The following is a 16,606-nucleotide window of genomic DNA, read 5'->3' on the forward strand; positions in this document are numbered from 1 at the left end:
ATTTGCTTGCCATGTTATTTTGTGCATGCTTATTATGTAACAGTCCTGGGAGGTCTAGGAATAGAGCAGTGAGTACGATAAATCTTTATGAAGACGACTACAGTCTAGTCATAAAGATGAACAGTCCATAATTTGACAAATGCCATTATTCTTTGGACAAGTTGTGAAAAGAGTTATGAAGGAAACAAATAATTCAGTGACTGTGGGAAGGAGCATAGGACCATAGGGTGTTTTAGAAAGCAATCAGTGGCCTTTTATAAGCAGTGAAAGGTAAGCTAAAACCACTGAAATATTGGAAGAAGCTAATCATTTGAAGAGAGGAGGAATAAAGGTATTTTAAGAAGTAGAAATGACACATGCAAAGGGTCTGTGGTAGGCCAAGATGTGTTTTTTGTAACTGAAAGAGTTCAATGCTGCAGAAACACAGAGAACAGTAAAAGAGAAAGACTGGCATGAGTATGCAAACCCGGGCATCACATATGGCTTTATGGGCCACAGTTAGTTTATTTCTATGCCATAGTAGCCACTGGATGATTTATGCTCTTATTGGTCAGTATGTAGGAAAATGATTGTTAGGTGCTGGGTATGTGTGTTTGGGATCCTGCACAAGAAATTGTGGTGTCTTGGACCTTGGGGTAGCAGTGGAGGTGACATGAAGAGAGCAGATGCATGTGCATTTAGAACATGCTTCAGGGCTTGTTAGTGGATTGGATGTGTGGGACAAGGGGCTTGTAAAGAATAGATAGAAAGGTTTTTAGTTTCTTTTTTTTTCTTTTTTGCAATTTTACCAAAGCTTTTATTGCCTCTGTTGGGAGGATGACAGGGAGTATTAAGGAACACAACTGAACTTACAGAGATATGCAGATGATATTCACTAAACAGAACTTTGATCTCAAGTGTTTTTATATGTGGGCACTTCTCATTTTACATTTTACTATTTAACAAGCATTACATTTTAAAATGTATGCCTGTTCTGACATGTATCAAGAAAAGGAAACTGGTTCAACTTGAAACAAAGAATCAGCATGGGCAGTTGACCAGAATGTAGATGGAAATGCTTAGGAATTAAAGCAATTCAAGTTATGTGTATGTGTGTGTGTGTGTATTTTCCTCTCACAGACTCACATACTCTCTTACATGCACACAATGTCGCGCACGCACACGTACACACACACACACACACATACATGCTATGTGTAAGCATTTTTAGTACAAAATATTCCCTGTGTCAGACATTTATCTTTAGAATCATCACAACACATTCAGTCAGTTCTCTTTTCAGCCCTAGTAATGGCTTTGTTCAATTCTAAGATGCCATCATAGTGAACAATCTTCTTTGATGCTACATAATTATATTCAAAGCTTTATGTATTTTGTTTATAATTACACAGTAATTATAAATGTTTAGTACCATGCTGATGACAAGCTATTTTATTGAAAAGGTCTTTTGTATTTAAAAGAAAAATCTGTAAAACCCAAGGAACTAGGCTACAGCCAATACCAGATTTTTATGAAAACAATTTTTATTGGGGAAAAATGGGATCTCATTTCAAAACACAGTATACTTGAAATAATCTGAAAATAATATTGTAACTCAAAATATTTAAGACAGGAAATAAAAGTACATATATTTTTATATATTTAAAAGTTTTTCATAATTGAAAGTCCTCTTTATATTTACAAAAATGAAATCAGGGAACACTGAAAACAGCAGGATTCTTCTCTCTCTTTTTTTTTTTTTTGGTAACTAATTCCAATAACCAGAATAGAAATTTTGAAATTTTTCTTTTGTAAAATTACATTCTTGAATTAAAAGTTATGACTTGAATATTAATAAAATATCTCATCAATTTCAAAATTATGTAAATCAAAAGCAATTTTAATAGGTCATTTTTTAAAAAATCACTTCTGCATCTGCATAAAATGTACTGCTATTATGAAGTACATTCCTTTATTAATATCAATATTAGGCCTTACAAAGTACCTGGATATACCAGGCAAAATCTGTTCCTAGTAAAGACCATTGTTGTCCAAGACTTGAAGTTCAGCATTTTTAACCTTCCTTACAGAAATGTTCAAGAAAGCAATTAAGACAAGAAAGCTGTTCATGGGTACCGTAACAAAAACAAACAAGCAAACAAAGGGGGAGTTCCACACATGACAGCATTCTGCTTTGATGTGAAAACGGAGCTAATGTGAGTGAAACAAAGCAGTAGAGACTAAATAATTTACAAAGTAGAAGCCAGATTGGTATTTTTCATAAGTGTATGCTTGTTTGAAAATCTTTGTTCCTGAGGTAAATAAGGTTCTTCATCTCCGGATTGAGAAAATGAGCGGGTAGTGACCTGTGAGTAAACTCAATGCCCACTAGCCATTTCTCTGCAGAGAAAGGAGGATAAACAGTACAGACAGAGGAAGTGCATGGCAGGATCCATAGTGGCCAAGCAGCCATGACTTTCCGTACCAGTGGTTAATAGTGGAAGAGGTATCCACATGTGGAAAAAACTACCTCTCAGGATGGTGGGGCTTGTTTTAGCTGCTTCAGTCTTTGTTGGCATGGCGAGAAGTGACTCCTAAAAGCACCTAATCCCCAATCCTTACCCCTCCCTCCATCTCAGGCTCATCCCAGTGCGTGTTCCCAACTCACCTTGTAGCCCTGCCTTCCCCTTCATCCCGGGTAATCCTGGGTCTCCAGGTGGCCCAACCTTGCCTGGAGTCCCCATGAAGCCAGGTTCACCTCTCACGCCTAGCAAAGTCCAAAGGAAAGTAGGTCAGGCCTTGCTGTGATGGTGGAGGGGAGTAGGTGGTAGGAGACTAGGCAGCAGGAGGCAGAGAACAGTGCCATCAGCTGCTCTCTTCATGTGGCTGCCGGAGGGCCACTTCTGGCTGTGGAGTGGGGAAGGGCCCGGCACCCAACCAAGCAGCCATACCTTTCAGTCCTAGCTCTCCAGGGAGGCCAGAGAAACCTAGAATTCCTTGGTCTCCCTTGGGTCCTGAAAGGCCAGGAATTCCAGGGAATCCAGGGTCTCCAGGGTCGCCTTGATCTGAGGATGGCCCAGGGGGACCTGGGGACCCTTGGTTGCCTGGGCGGCCTAGGGATAAGATAAGCAGAGAGATGAGAGGGAAGTGAACAGGAAGTAGCAGTTGCTGAAGGCCTAGGAACTGATGGGAAGTTAAACCCTATTGCTAAGACAGAGAATATTTATTTGCCATCTGGGCAGTCCCAGTGTTGAGACATCCTCAAACCCTTATAGCAAAATGCAGCCAGCTCCAGTTCCCTGTATTGTGGCTGGAAGTTGGGGGGAAAGGTGGGGGTAGCCAAATAGACCCATACATATCCAGCAACAGGACCTTGCACTGTACTGCATATAGGACCTTCCTGGACACTAGATTTAATGGGTTGGCCAGTCCTTTTTGGGGCTTCCCGTCTTTACCTCGTTCTCCATCTAGGCCTGGTTGCCCAGGCTGGCCAGGCTGGCCTGCTATGATTGAAGGCAAGGAGATGCCTTGGGCACCAGGGGGGCCAGCGGGGCCTTGAAGACCTGGAAAACCTGCAAAGAATAAATAAAAGGGTCAGGTGGGCTCCACGTGTCCAGGAGAGGACCACAATCTTTCAGAGAAATTGGAAGCAGTCAGGTAAAAGCCAGGCCAGAGATCACCAACAGAGAGTTCTTCTCCCCTCATCCTTTCTTTCCACCAAGACTACAAAAGAACTGAGAAGGGCAAAGATGCCCCATTTCCAACCAGAGCTTCATTTTATTAGGATAGTGCAGCAGAAAGTTCTAGCTACCCAAGCTGGTAACAGAAATGTTTTAGGCCAATTTCCTCCAAATTGAAAGTAAATGAAGGTATGACTGAGCAGCTGGAATGTGTTCTCCATGTTCTTAAGCATACTACTGTCCTGGTGAGACCACATTTTAAATATTAGCTAATTATGGCTGATCCTGCACAAACGTAATGGATATGGAGAGATTTCAGGGCCTGTCCAAGTCCGAATGGAGATCTCAAGAGCTCTGAGCCTTCTGGTGTTTTCTAGTCTTCTGGGCTCTCTTCTGGGGCTTCTAGACAGGCAAACAGAAAAACAATGTTTCATAGGAAATTCATATTACCCAAATGGTTGCTTAATTGTCTATAGGACAAATTTCTTTGTGTCAAATGTCTCCTAACTTTTTGGCCAAAGATAATGGCTATTTATTAGAGTAGGTACAGAATACTTGTTTGCTAAGATTTTAATACTCCTTTAAATGCTGTTTGTAGAGCTACTTCTATTACACGTTCAAAGCAAAACTTTCATCCTATTATAAAGTAATTAATATTCATGTCAAATACACAGATGGTACTCTTGATGAGAAAACCCAAGCTGTGTGTACAAATATAGCAGTTCACATTATACATGTAGTGAACAAATGTATGTATTACTTAGGCATAGTCTAGAAGATACTCAGATGAAGAGAATTTGATGTATTCTAGTTGATATACTATTCTGGTTGTTGAGAATTTTTTCTGGTGAGAAGAAAATAAAAAAATTATTAATACAGAATTTCTCATCTTATATCCATCTAATGTAAACTTGTAAAGAAAAATGGTAGATTGGCTGATTCAAGTGTTTTAAAAAATAGCCCTTTTATTATTAATTGCATCTAGAGACAAAAAAGACTCAGTAATTTTAAGTCTGAAAAAGCAAAAAAAATACAAAATATACAAAAAGAAAAGCTAGTGATAAAGCCACATGGTGCTATTTATAGCACTGTCACTTATGCTTCAGTGAATCTTTGAAGTTATTTTTCTTTTCATGGAGATAAGGATCTGAAAATAAAAAATGTATCGTATACCACTTTCCTAAAAATACAGCTTAATGTACATATATATGTGTCCACATGCAGCAAAGTATGGCAAAATCTATTATAAGAGTTCCTACACCAGTTTTTGAAGCCACCTCCGCTGTTTACCTGGTTCTTGATTTTATAATTATACCAGTATATTATCAAATCTGAAATAATGGCAGTACTGACCTCAAGCAAAATCTCATAATTGATCAACAGAAAAACACTTCCAATGAGCTGATATAAACACTAAATGTCCTATTTTTCTAACTTATTTCAGGGTCAAGGTCTTGAACTACATATATAAATGCAGACTAAATATTTAGTACAAACATGAAAATCTTACTGTAATGGAAAATTATTTAACTAAAGGTATTGTGAGGACAGTGAATACTTTTTGGAATTTTCTTAAGGGTAAATCCTTGTTTTACACTGACTTCAACTTATTAAATCATGCACAGGTATATGTGGGGGCATGATACATGCTGTATTCTTTTTAAATAATTTGTTTTAATTAGTTATTGAGGGAATACTACAGAATATCTCTAAATAATATGTAAAGAATAATCCAAGCATGATGACACACCTGTGCTCCAATAACCTCATGTAAGAAAAAAGATGGCATGACCTTTGGACTTTCTTGAGTGGCCCCCTTGTAACTCTCAAAGTGGCAACCACTCCTGAATTTTGTGATCATCATCCCCTCCATTTTCATCATTGTTTGACCATGAGTATTTGTATCCCTAAACAATGTATTGGTTGTTTTAGCTCATTTTGGATGTTTATCAACGAAATCATACCAAATATATCTCCTTGTGACATGCCTTTTTTTTTTTGCTCAATATTATGTTCCAGAAATGTATGCATTTTGATATGTGATGTTTACTATATGTGTAACTGATTTTATTTCTTCAGTAAAAGGAAATGAATAATTAAATGAGCAGAAACTCATAGTCAAGATTTGTAAACATAAAAGGGAATATCCTATGTCTATTTTATTCCCTTTTCTCTATGTTCTGTGAAAGAAGCTTAATCGCGCTGCACACTGGGCCCTTCTCTGAACCCTCTGGAGAAGCTTCTGACTTTTAGAAAAAAAAGTTGGTCCTGACCAAAGGAAAGAGTAAATACAGAAGCAGCAGATGCACCAATTTGAAATGCAGCAGTAAATGAATTAATGTGTGAATATAGTTCCTGGGAAATGTATGAATATTACATAAACATAAAGAAAGTGTGATAAGACCCAAGGTCACAGAGCTACGAGGAACAGAATATTTTGCAAATATGATTTACTCAAGTTACATGCAATGATATCATGGCAAGCATTTCTGGAGTGCTTACTATGTGCCAACACCGGCCTAAGTGCTTTTATATAAATTACCTTACTCCTTATTGATTCCTCACAAAGCCTATGAACTAGGTTCTGTTATTACACCTATTTTACAGAAAATTTAAATGTGAGTTCATTTGGGTTTGAGGATAAGTTACTATTGTTCAGGGTCACATAGCCCATATTCTTTGCGACACTGCGACACTGAATCCACTTCCTGGTTTATACTGAGTGGAACATACATGGGTCCTCAGGACATTCCTAAGGAAAGTTGAAGAATGAGAATTCCTTCTTAATTTTTGAGAGATGGGAAAGAGAGACATAGAAAAAGACTTCAGGCTATGTGATGAGTCAGGGTCTGAGATTAGGGAGGAATCCGCTTTCTAATAAAGCCAATAAATCCTAATTGAGTGCACTTGGCAGTCCTGTCTTCAGGAGACATTTATTCTCATAGTCTTGGGCTTTTTCCAGCAATCACAATGTCTTCCCGGAGCCCTGGGAGCACCATCCACACTGGACGCTAGGGAAATTCTGACCACCTTCTTAAGTACACAAGCCTTAGGATCATTAAACACAGGCTCTGAGTAAGTAGGAGAGGCCTTGAAAGTAATATGGGGATCTGAAGGCTAGAGGGGACTTGGAGAACTGAGAAGTCATAGATGAAGCCTATTGCTTTTTCAGCAGCCAGTCCCCATGGGGTTCTGAGATTCCCAGAGATGTGGAGAAATGCCATAAACCACACAGCCTTGATGAATAGCAAACCTGGCTCCCCAGCAAGGCCTCATTTAGCTTCTCCAAGTGGCTTGGGCTCACTTACCTCGGCCACCTTTTTGTCCTCTTGTACCTGGATTTCCTGGAGCTCCAATGACAGTTCCTGGAGTTCCCTTTTTCCCTTTGGGACCAGGCAGGCCAGCAGGCCCAGGCACACCAGTGATACTGGCTCCTAGGAGACACAGAGGGAGGTGACAGAGCTCAGCACGGGTGATGTAATTTGCTCACTTGCCTTTGGCTGCAAGCAGATCTCATTCAGGCAGAAAGATGAGCTCTACCCTCTTTCCCCCTCATATCAAGGAAATTCAAATTGAAGGAGATATATGAGTCCAAGAATGTGGGATATACCAGACTCAAGAACTCATGACCAGTCTGTTCTAGGTTTCTGAAAGAGCTTGTGTCCTCCTCCATTCCCTCGAGGGTCTTTATTACCTGGGGTGCCACGGGTACCCTTGGTACCTGGAAGGCCATTCAGTCCATGTAAACCAGGAGATCCAGAGAATCCTGAGAGTGAAAATAACACAAAATGGCCCCACAAACTCTGAATCATGAAGAGTTAGCTCACAAAGGCACTGCATGGTATTTATTATAAAGACCTGGTCTTTCTTGAGGCATTACTTAATGCCCTGTGGGTAAATAGCACACTTATATCCTATACCTAACACCCTAGGTTCATATCATTTGTACCAGAGATCAATATAGATTTAAGAGTGGGATGGCAGCTAATTAGTTATCTTCAAGAAGAACTCAGAGTGTCAGTGCCAGAACCTTGAGTTGCCAGCTCTCAGAAAATTGTTCTAGAAACTTGCTGCCCAGTCTCTAAGTCAAGGAAAGGCAGTACTGAAGGGCAGTAACATTCTGCTAAGACCTGGACATGGTCTGAGTGTATCCCCCAAGTGTTCATGTGGTAGAAGCTTGGTTTCCAGTATGGTGATGTTAAGAGGTGATGAGAACTTTAAGAGGTAAAGCTCAGTAGAAATTGATTGGGTCATCAGAGACACTGTCCTCAGAAGAGATTAAGGTAGTTTTCATGAGATCCTGAGTTCTTGCCAGACTGAACTGTTAAAAAAAAAAATACAAAACTGGCTCTTCTCCTCTCTCTGGCTTCTTGTCTTGCCATGTGGGCTCTTCTTTTTGTACCACAATGGCATCTCCTATGAGGTGACATAGTTGGGAGGCTCTCACCAGAGCTTGAGCCATGCTTTTGGATTTTCAGCCTCCAAAACTGTGAGTTAAATTTAAATCTTTTCTTTATAAGTGTTCAGCTTCAGAGATTTTGTTATACTAATGCAAAACTAATTCACACTTCTTGGTTACTCGTTTCCCCATGGATCCCATATTCTTCTTTTTCTAATCATGCTTGCCCACCTTCCTTCCTCTTCAATTCTCCTTTCCCATTATTCCTCATGTAGCCCAGTCAGTGACTCCCCTGGACATAGCTTAACCCTACAGTCTTCTAAGATAAAGGAGGTGCTATCTCTTGTCGAGAGAGAATGTGTTTCTGTGCTTTCTGCTCTCAAATACACATACCTTTGGGTCCAATTAAGCCAGAGGGTCCCAGGGGCCCAGGGGTCCCTGAATGACCAGAGGAACCTGGAAATCCTGGGTCTCCTCTGATACCTGCGATCCCTGGAAGTCCTAAATGTGAAATCAAGAAGGAAGTTCAGAATAGGGGATGGCTTGAAGTTAAACCTAACTTTCTTTAGAATGAAGTTGTCATGTGGCATGGTACCTGGGGAGCCAGGAAGGCCAGCATCTCCAGAAATACCAACTTTCCCATCTTCACCTTTGTTTCCTGGGAAACCAACATCACCAACCAGTCCATCTTTTCCTTTAACACCTATAAATTAAGACAAATGCTGAGTGGTCAGACCATGTTTTTGTCAGTGTGTTCATCCATGGGAATGGATGAGGAGGAAGGTGAAACCCTTTTGAACTGCTGAGGGGGCCTGATCCAGTGAAGAAGCTCTGAAAAAGATTGTCCTGGCTGTCTTCACATTTGGAAGATACTATGCAACAGTAAGTAGACTTGTTCTGCATACATTCCAGAAGTCGGGGCTATGGATTGAAAGGGTGGAGAAGCACACTTTTTTCTGCACTGGATGAAGTGGCAGCACTTGGGGTTGGCCTCTCAAATGTCTTCTAATACTCAGTTTTGAAGAGTCTATGAGGCACATGCGACAGAAGCATAGTATAGTCTTACCTTTAATACCAGGTTCACCAGGTTGTCCCTTGGGTCCTGGGTTACCAGAAATTTCAAGCATCTGGCCCTGATCACCTGGTGATATCAAGACATTGTTTAAATGGTCAAGAGAATCTGTAGTTCATTTTGTTCCAAAGAGATATTTTAATCATTTTCTTTCAGATTCAATATAGCCAGCAGACCTCCTTGCCAAAATGATCCATTGGGTGAAAAGTGACCAATCACTGTTTAGAAGCTGAGATGCTACCAGAGTACTGGTATGACATACTGTTACACATAGCATATTTCCATTGGGAATGACATCACTCAGTATGTGCAGGGAATGTGGTAGGTAGGGCCTGAAATATCACCAGAATGAAACAGTGATGCCAGAGAGGGTGGAAAACTTTTTAGCCCAGTGGTCTGGATTAATCAGGGGATGATACTATGTGAAGCTGGGGTTTTCTTCTGCTGAGTTTGGAAATCAGATGGGTTAAATTACCATGCCAAAGAACAGCCTTTTTCTTGAATCTGTGAAAGCCCTGAAGAGATCTTGATATGTACCGCTGTTTACTGCATCTTCTTTGAGGAATAAGGATTGTAGAAGGGGTTGGAAAGGGGAAATGTAAACCAATTCACTTTCTCTTAAACACAGAGTCTCCCTCTAAGAGAGCCCTGGGCCTGCTGTAAATCGATCTTGCTCTAAAAACACAAATTAATAGAACAAGTGCTCCTTACCTTTTGAGCCTGGGAGACCAGATACTCCTGGGAGTCCGGGAGTCCCAATGAGACCCTGTGAACCCTTCAAAGCAATATGAGAATCGTCATTTCTGCCCAGAGCCCAGAGCTTTCCACCATCTCACTCCCCCTCCATTTCCCAAGCTATTGCCTGAGAGATGTCTATCATATACTCTGTATCAAGGTAGACTGTATAGGAGTGAGGTGGTTACATTCGGCAAATAGGAAGATGATGAGCCAGGGAACATAGTATACTGAGGGTTTCTACTGGAAGGATTTTATCTGCCGATTCACCTTTGTCTTGTCATTCATGACTGCCCATTGTTTATAAAAACTGAAGCCTTGGCAAATCAAAGTTTGGCTGCTTCAGCAAGTCTCTTAGAAAACGCAGACCATGATAGGCCAGGCACTCAGTGTGCTCTTCAGTCAGCTACCACCATGCTTGCCAAAGCCCTAGAGAGTTATACATAAATATTTCTTCCCCATGCAGGGCTAGTCCTTTGCTGCAGGTTCCACAAGAAACATGAGGCTCCTTCTGCCACCAGGTAGGTAATGGCCAGTGTTGGAGTCTGAATATGGACAAATGTTGCCTTTTTCACAGGAAAAAGTGCCTTCACAGGCTAATGTCCAACACACTATCTGACTCTGAGAAGTGGGCCTATCAGCTTCTGTCAGCACAGTTTTTCTAGTGTGAGTTTGATTCATTTGGATATGTACCCAGTATAGGCACATGCCATTTAGCGCTTCTGGCAGGAAGCTGAGTACAGGGCTGGGTCACTGTACTCACTGGACCACCACCCAGTTCCACTACTTGCCCCTATCCCATTCTGCCTGCTTCCTTGCCCGCCTTCATCTGGCTTGTTGCAATAGTTACTCCTAATTATGAGCCTCTGTCATACTGCGGCCCCTCACAGAATTCCTTCCACTTTGATTCCATCCTTCCTAATATACCATGTGGGTATATTAAGACCATTCAGTCTAAAACTATATTGCAGTTGCTTTAGAAATGTGTGTATGTGAATTCTCTCCACCAGATGGACTGACACTTTGGAAGGACAGGGTCTTTGCCTGCAGAGAGCACAGGCATTCTTTGTCTAGCTCTTTTAGATGTTTCAATACTGCTACTATTTATGCAGAGCTTGTCATGTGCCTGACACAATGCTAATTGCCTTACATATAGCATCTCAATACGCACTACATCTGAAAAAGGTTTGAATATTATTCCCATTTTATAAGAAAAATGAGACTCAGAGAAGTTAATGTGCACAAGATCACAGAGCTAATGCATGATGGAGTGGAGATTCCAATCCAAGTCTTTTGCTAAGCCTACTACATGCTGCCTTTTAAGAATCTGGAAAAACCAGAGTTGATTCTTTGCTAGTTATTTCCCCTGTAGATCTTCAAAGATCTCTCTATCAAAACATCAAAAAGTCTGAACTGAATTTTTATGATGTGCTTAGCTCAATATGAGATGCTGGCAGTGGGATGCAGACGAAAAAGCATGTAAGGTAGTTCTCATTCTTAAGCCCTAGCAATCTTATCAAGGAAGTCAGGTCCTGGAGAACCAGATAGATCAACAGAAGTGGTGATAAGTGAAGAGTGTCAGCACAGTGGCAGCTGAGAGACTTCTGAGAAAATGGTGCCTGGGCTGGGGCCTAAAGTCCAGCCAAGTATTGACAAATTCAGAGGAGGGTGGAGGCTCTGTCATGTGGGAGAGCTAATGTGAATAATGGCAGAGAAAGTGGGTGTTCAGGAAAGGATGGACCTGTCAGATTCAGGGAGTGGGCTTTGGTTGAGGATACTCTGGGGGAAGAGGCTAAGATCAGAAAGGTAGGCACTGGGAGGCATATCCCTCTGCTATGGATGCCCTTTTCTGATGAAGAGACAAGGATCTGGGCACACTTACACTTTCTCCTGGCATTCCTGGAAAACCTGTGATTCCAGAGGAGCCCTTCAGACCAGGTAAGCCCTGCAGCCCCATGGAGCCAGGGAGACCTGGTACCCCACTAAGCCCTTTGATGGTGCTGGGGAAGCCAGGAGATCCAGGCAGGCCCGGTGACCCTGGATGCCCAGCCTTTCCTTTGTCACCTGGGAAAAAAGAAAAAAGACTTAGAAAAAAGACTCTAGGTGAGAAAAAACCTTGTTCAGGTGTAGGTGACCTGAGTCAGGCTAAGTATAAGCTAAGGGGTGGAGAAAGTTAGCTTGTGTGGGCAAGGAGGTGCCGTCAGCCTTATAAGGGACTGTCAAGGTCATCCCTGCTCTAGCATTGGGCAGTTCAATGTGCTAACCCCTCTAAGTGGCATGATTTTCCAGGAATCCCACAAACTGTGGCTCAAAACCTCAATTCCATTGTTGCAATGGCAAATGGCAGTCTCAAAGTCCAGGCACCTGCCAGGCCTGGAAAGACAGCATCCGTTAACCCTGTGCTGCTACCCCACATTGCTGCTCTATGGGGCCTTTTCTCAGGATGTAAGTGAAGTCTGGTTGTAAACCTTTTCTTGGGCATTTTCTCCAAACCAATCTCTGTCTCATCACCTCTGGGCCCAGGAAATCCGTCTGATCCAGCCGATCCTTGAGAGCCTTTGTCTCCTTTGAACTGTAGGCTCAGCATTGGAGATCTTGCACTGGGTACTCCAACTGGGCCTGGATCACCTCTGTCTCCTGCAAGAATGATGAGAATGGAGAGCAGTCAATAAATGAGAGAGGGCGGAGGAGCAGGGGAGAGATTTGATACAGAGTCAGGCAAAGGCTGAGCTTTATATTGTTTCTTTCCACAACACCTTCTCTTTCTGGGCCCTTCCATCTTCTTTCCTTCCCCATCCTCCCAACTTTGCATTTCTGTATATATATTCTTTTCAAACCCAAAGTCCACCTAAAACTTTAGTCCCTACTGAAAACCTTCCTCTAAGGAAAATCTGGAAATGTACAGACAGAGCCTCTGTTATTGTTTGTCCTCAAAGGCTGTGGATTCTGGTCTCTCCTTCTCCTTCTCTTTATCCTCTCCATTTTGCTTCCTGGGCACCATGAGGTGAGCAGCTTGCTCCATCGCATGTGCCCTGCCATGATGCACCACCTTTCTACAGGCCCAAAGGCAAGAGGGCCAAGTAACTGTGGAATTAAACCCCTGAAGCTTTAAGCCAAAATAAATCTTTCCTCCTTTATAAATTGTTGGTCTCAGGTTCTGTTATAGTAATGAAAAGCTACCATAGAAAATTTGTACGGTAAATGGGCTATTACTATGATTATACCCAAGGCAATGTGGAAAATCCTTTGCAATTGGCTTATGGGAAGAATTTGGAAAAGTGTCAAGGAGTGGGATAGAGAAAACGTAGAATGTTAAAAGTTGAGCATAACAGGTAATTCTGATAGAGGTTTAGAAGCCTAGAATGCTTACATAATTATAGATAGTGGCTATGATGATGAAATTTCTAACAGGAATGATGACTTTATTAGGAATTGAACTAGAGGCCTTATTTATTATATCATGGAAAAAATTGTTGCCTTATGTCCATACCCTGATACTTTGTGGGATGCTGAACTTAAAGGTGGCAAAGTAATTTAGCTGGCAGTGGAAATTTCAGGCAACAAAGCATTCACATAGTGGCATGGGTATTACTGCATGCTTCTAGCCAAATTTACTGTGAGAATCACAGGCAAAGAGGAGCACATCAGAACAATTTCGAAAACTTTCACTTTGGTCAGAAAAGGAGAGAATTTAAAGGTACTGCTAAGAAAGGTGTAGTTCTTAAAGAGATTAGTGCTATTAAAAAGAAGCCAATTACTTTGCACTGAGGCAACAGGAAAGATACCTTGAGGTTATGTCAAGAATTGACAAGAAAAAAAAAAAAAAGAATTGACAGAATCCCATCCATCCCCCATCACAGGTTCAAAGATATAAAAATATAAACTTGGTTTCAAAGTTTCCTTTAAGAGAGACTTTTTAAGAGAGTACACAGGTGCCCTGTATGGACAAGGCAGCCTAGACAATTGTTTCCCTATGTTCAGCTGTGCAGGAATTCAGAAACTGCTGAAGTTGTGGTTAGAGCTGACCCAGGTATAGCTCACTTTGATGGCAGACCTTGGCATTGTCCATATGATGCTGGTTTTGCAGGTGCACAATGTAAGAGCTATAGGGTCATGGAGGCTTCCAACAACATTTCAAAACAATGTTTGGGAGGCCGGGCAGCATCAGGGTGATGTATGGAGGCTGTGAGACTGAAAGTGAACCTGAAATGGAGTTCCCACAAAGTTGGAGGTGCCAGGAATAGGAAATGTCTACTGAGGAAAATTAAAGGCAGTGAGTAGAGCCAGCCAAAGCCAACCCAATTGGGTGGCAGCCAGCAAGTCTAGAGGGATGGGGCAGCCCAAGCCTTTGGGAATCCATATTCCATCACAGGCTGTCCATAATGCTGGACATGGTACTGCATTAATGTTTGCCCAGTTGGATTTCAGTCTCGGCTTGGTCAGGTCTTTCCTTTCTATGGCCCTAGTCATCCCTTTTTGAACTTGAATGTTTACATTGTGCTATCGTATCTTGGAAGTATGTAACTTGTTTTTTTATTTTTGCAGAACCTCACAGATGAGAGTTTTCCTTGTGTCCCAGAGCAGACTTTGGATTTGGACTTTTGTGAAATGCTGAAAGAGTTCACTTTCAAGAGTCTTATGGTAGGACTACATACATTTTGCATTGTGAGATTGACATGGGCCTTGTGGGACAGATTATTATGGTTTGAATTAAGTCCATGTATTGAAAGCTTGATCCAGAGCCCATGGAACACTGCAAAGTGGTGAAGGCTTTGAGGTGGGCTTAAGTTAGGTCAGTGGAGGCATGCCCTTGAAGAAGCTTGTGGGGCTCTGTTCTCTTCCTCTTTTTCTCCCTTTTTTGATTTTCAGTTGCTATAAGGTAAACAGCTTAATCCACCATGGACTCCCTGCCATGATATGCTGCTACAGGCATAAAGGTAATAGGGCCAAGTGACCTTAGACTGAAACCTCTGAAACTATGAGCCAAAATAAATCTTTATTCCTTTTAAGTTGATTTTCTCAGGCATTTGTTATAATAATGGAAAGGTGACTAACATAGCCTCTAACATGCAGTGGTTTTGTTTTGGGTTTTGTTTGTTTGTTTGTTTTTTGAGACAGTGTCTTACTGTGCAGTTCAGGCTGGCTTTGAACTCACAACAATCTTCCTGTGTCAGTCTCCCAAGTGCTGGGAATATAGGCATGTGGCACTACACCCAGCTAACATGCAGTGTTAACTCAGAATGATTAGTTTTTTTTGTTCAAAGGGACTTAATTCAGTAGTCTCACATCTTGTTATCTAACATAGGGTTGGTAAAAACCACAGTAATCAACAAATCAATAAGCAATTATACATGTAAAAGCAGTGGTGGCAGTTCCAGAATTTACTTCTTCTACTCACCCTTTTCACCTGTATTTCCAGCATGTCCAGATGTTCCCACTTTTCCAGCTGATCCAGGAATTCCCTTTAATCCACTTGCACCAGGAAAACCAGGTTGACCTTGTATTCCTGGAAAACCTACTAGTCCAGTGGACCCCTTCTCACCTGATGAAAAACAAAATTTCCATTACTTTATGTGTTGTACATATAAGGAAACAAATTGAAACTCAGAAAGGTAGAACTACTTGCCCAATGTCAGACAACTAAGATATTTCAGAGAAGGGATTCAAACCCAGGTTTCTCTTATTCTAAAGTTTGTCACTACCAAGTCCTTAAGTCATTACATGTTATATTATCCCTCTGAATGGGGATGTGTCATTAAGCAACACAAAGGAAAGACCTCGGCTCCTCTCTTAAGATTCACCAAGGCAGAGCTCATGTGTGGTGCAGAAAAACCAAACCGAACCAAACCTAGGACTAAAAAACAGGGAGATGGAGCTCTAGCCCAACTCTGCTGATAGCTGGTTGTGTGGCCTTAGACCAATCACTTTCCCCTGTTTAAAACAGAGATGCTACTTGCCTAAACCACTGATGATTCTCAGGGAGAGCAATCATGGGAAGTGGGAGCTATCAGGCTTCAAGGCAAATGTCATGCATATGAGCAAGCTCAATGTAGCTGTTTCTGCTTGGGTTTTTCTGGCCATGGTGTTCCACCCAGTAAGCAGGGTTTCTGACAAACTTTTGGTGGGAGTCTTCTTTTAATACTAGCCCTGTCCAACAGTCTTGCCACAGAGAGCCTGAGAGTCTTGGCCACCTCCTTCCCTGTGGTCCATTCTCAGGCACAGAGAAGGGGATGAGCCAGGCAGTTGGGATACTCTTTTTGTTTATATTAATTGGTCACTTCATTGGCCTTCCTGATCACTTCACTTACCCTTTGGACCTGGAAGGCCTGGCAACCCAGTAACTCCTGGCAAGCCTGGACTTCCCAGGATGCCAGTTACCCCAGTGGATCCAGGAAGGCCTTTCATCCCAGGTAGACCTCTTTTTCTAGTTGATCCAGGGAGGCCTTTCTTGCCTTTTGGGCCTTTTTTTCCAGGATATCCTGAATTAGCATAGGAGAGAAGAGAGGACAGCTGTTAAGCGAAGTTCTTTCCAGATCTGGACAACTGCTTATTCCCATAGCCTCAGGTTGGTTGGCTTGCTGGGCTTGTAAATGGCCTTTTAACCATTAATGACATATACAGTCTGCTAACAGACAGAGTTCTTAGCTGGCTGAAATATTAGCACCTACCGCCTGGAGTGCCATGCCAAATGGCTATTACTTCCAGCATAGCACTGTAGTTGGAAGTAAAAGAAACTCCTTT

The 16,606-nt window shown here is 41.8% G+C and overlaps 1 protein-coding gene across 3 annotated transcripts in view; it reads right to left on the reverse strand.

The window, feature by feature from the left end:
* The window catches only part of Col4a6 (collagen type IV alpha 6 chain), a 359,207-nt gene that overhangs the window by 6,772 nt on the left and 335,829 nt on the right, over positions 1 to 16,606 (reverse strand). For all 3 annotated transcript variants that reach the window (XM_010603052.2, XM_033760322.1, XM_033760323.1), the window contains 13 exons: positions 16,174 to 16,344; positions 15,264 to 15,407; positions 12,377 to 12,502; positions 11,748 to 11,929; positions 9,842 to 9,905; positions 9,125 to 9,199; positions 8,654 to 8,761; positions 8,452 to 8,559; positions 7,354 to 7,425; positions 6,968 to 7,093; positions 3,435 to 3,551; positions 2,931 to 3,092; positions 2,648 to 2,746 (listed from right to left, as the gene is read on the reverse strand). In XM_010603052.2, coding sequence (XP_010601354.1) covers positions 2,648 to 2,746; positions 2,931 to 3,092; positions 3,435 to 3,551; positions 6,968 to 7,093; positions 7,354 to 7,425; positions 8,452 to 8,559; positions 8,654 to 8,761; positions 9,125 to 9,199; positions 9,842 to 9,905; positions 11,748 to 11,929; positions 12,377 to 12,502; positions 15,264 to 15,407; positions 16,174 to 16,344 — 1,554 coding nt within the window. The remainder of the gene's footprint in view (positions 1 to 2,647; positions 2,747 to 2,930; positions 3,093 to 3,434; positions 3,552 to 6,967; positions 7,094 to 7,353; positions 7,426 to 8,451; positions 8,560 to 8,653; positions 8,762 to 9,124; positions 9,200 to 9,841; positions 9,906 to 11,747; positions 11,930 to 12,376; positions 12,503 to 15,263; positions 15,408 to 16,173; positions 16,345 to 16,606) is intronic.

Source organism: Fukomys damarensis, unplaced genomic scaffold (assembly GCF_012274545.1).
Source record: "Fukomys damarensis isolate Sample0158 unplaced genomic scaffold, DMR_v1.0_HiC HiC_scaffold_39, whole genome shotgun sequence".
Taxonomy (NCBI): Eukaryota; Metazoa; Chordata; class Mammalia; order Rodentia; family Bathyergidae; genus Fukomys; species Fukomys damarensis.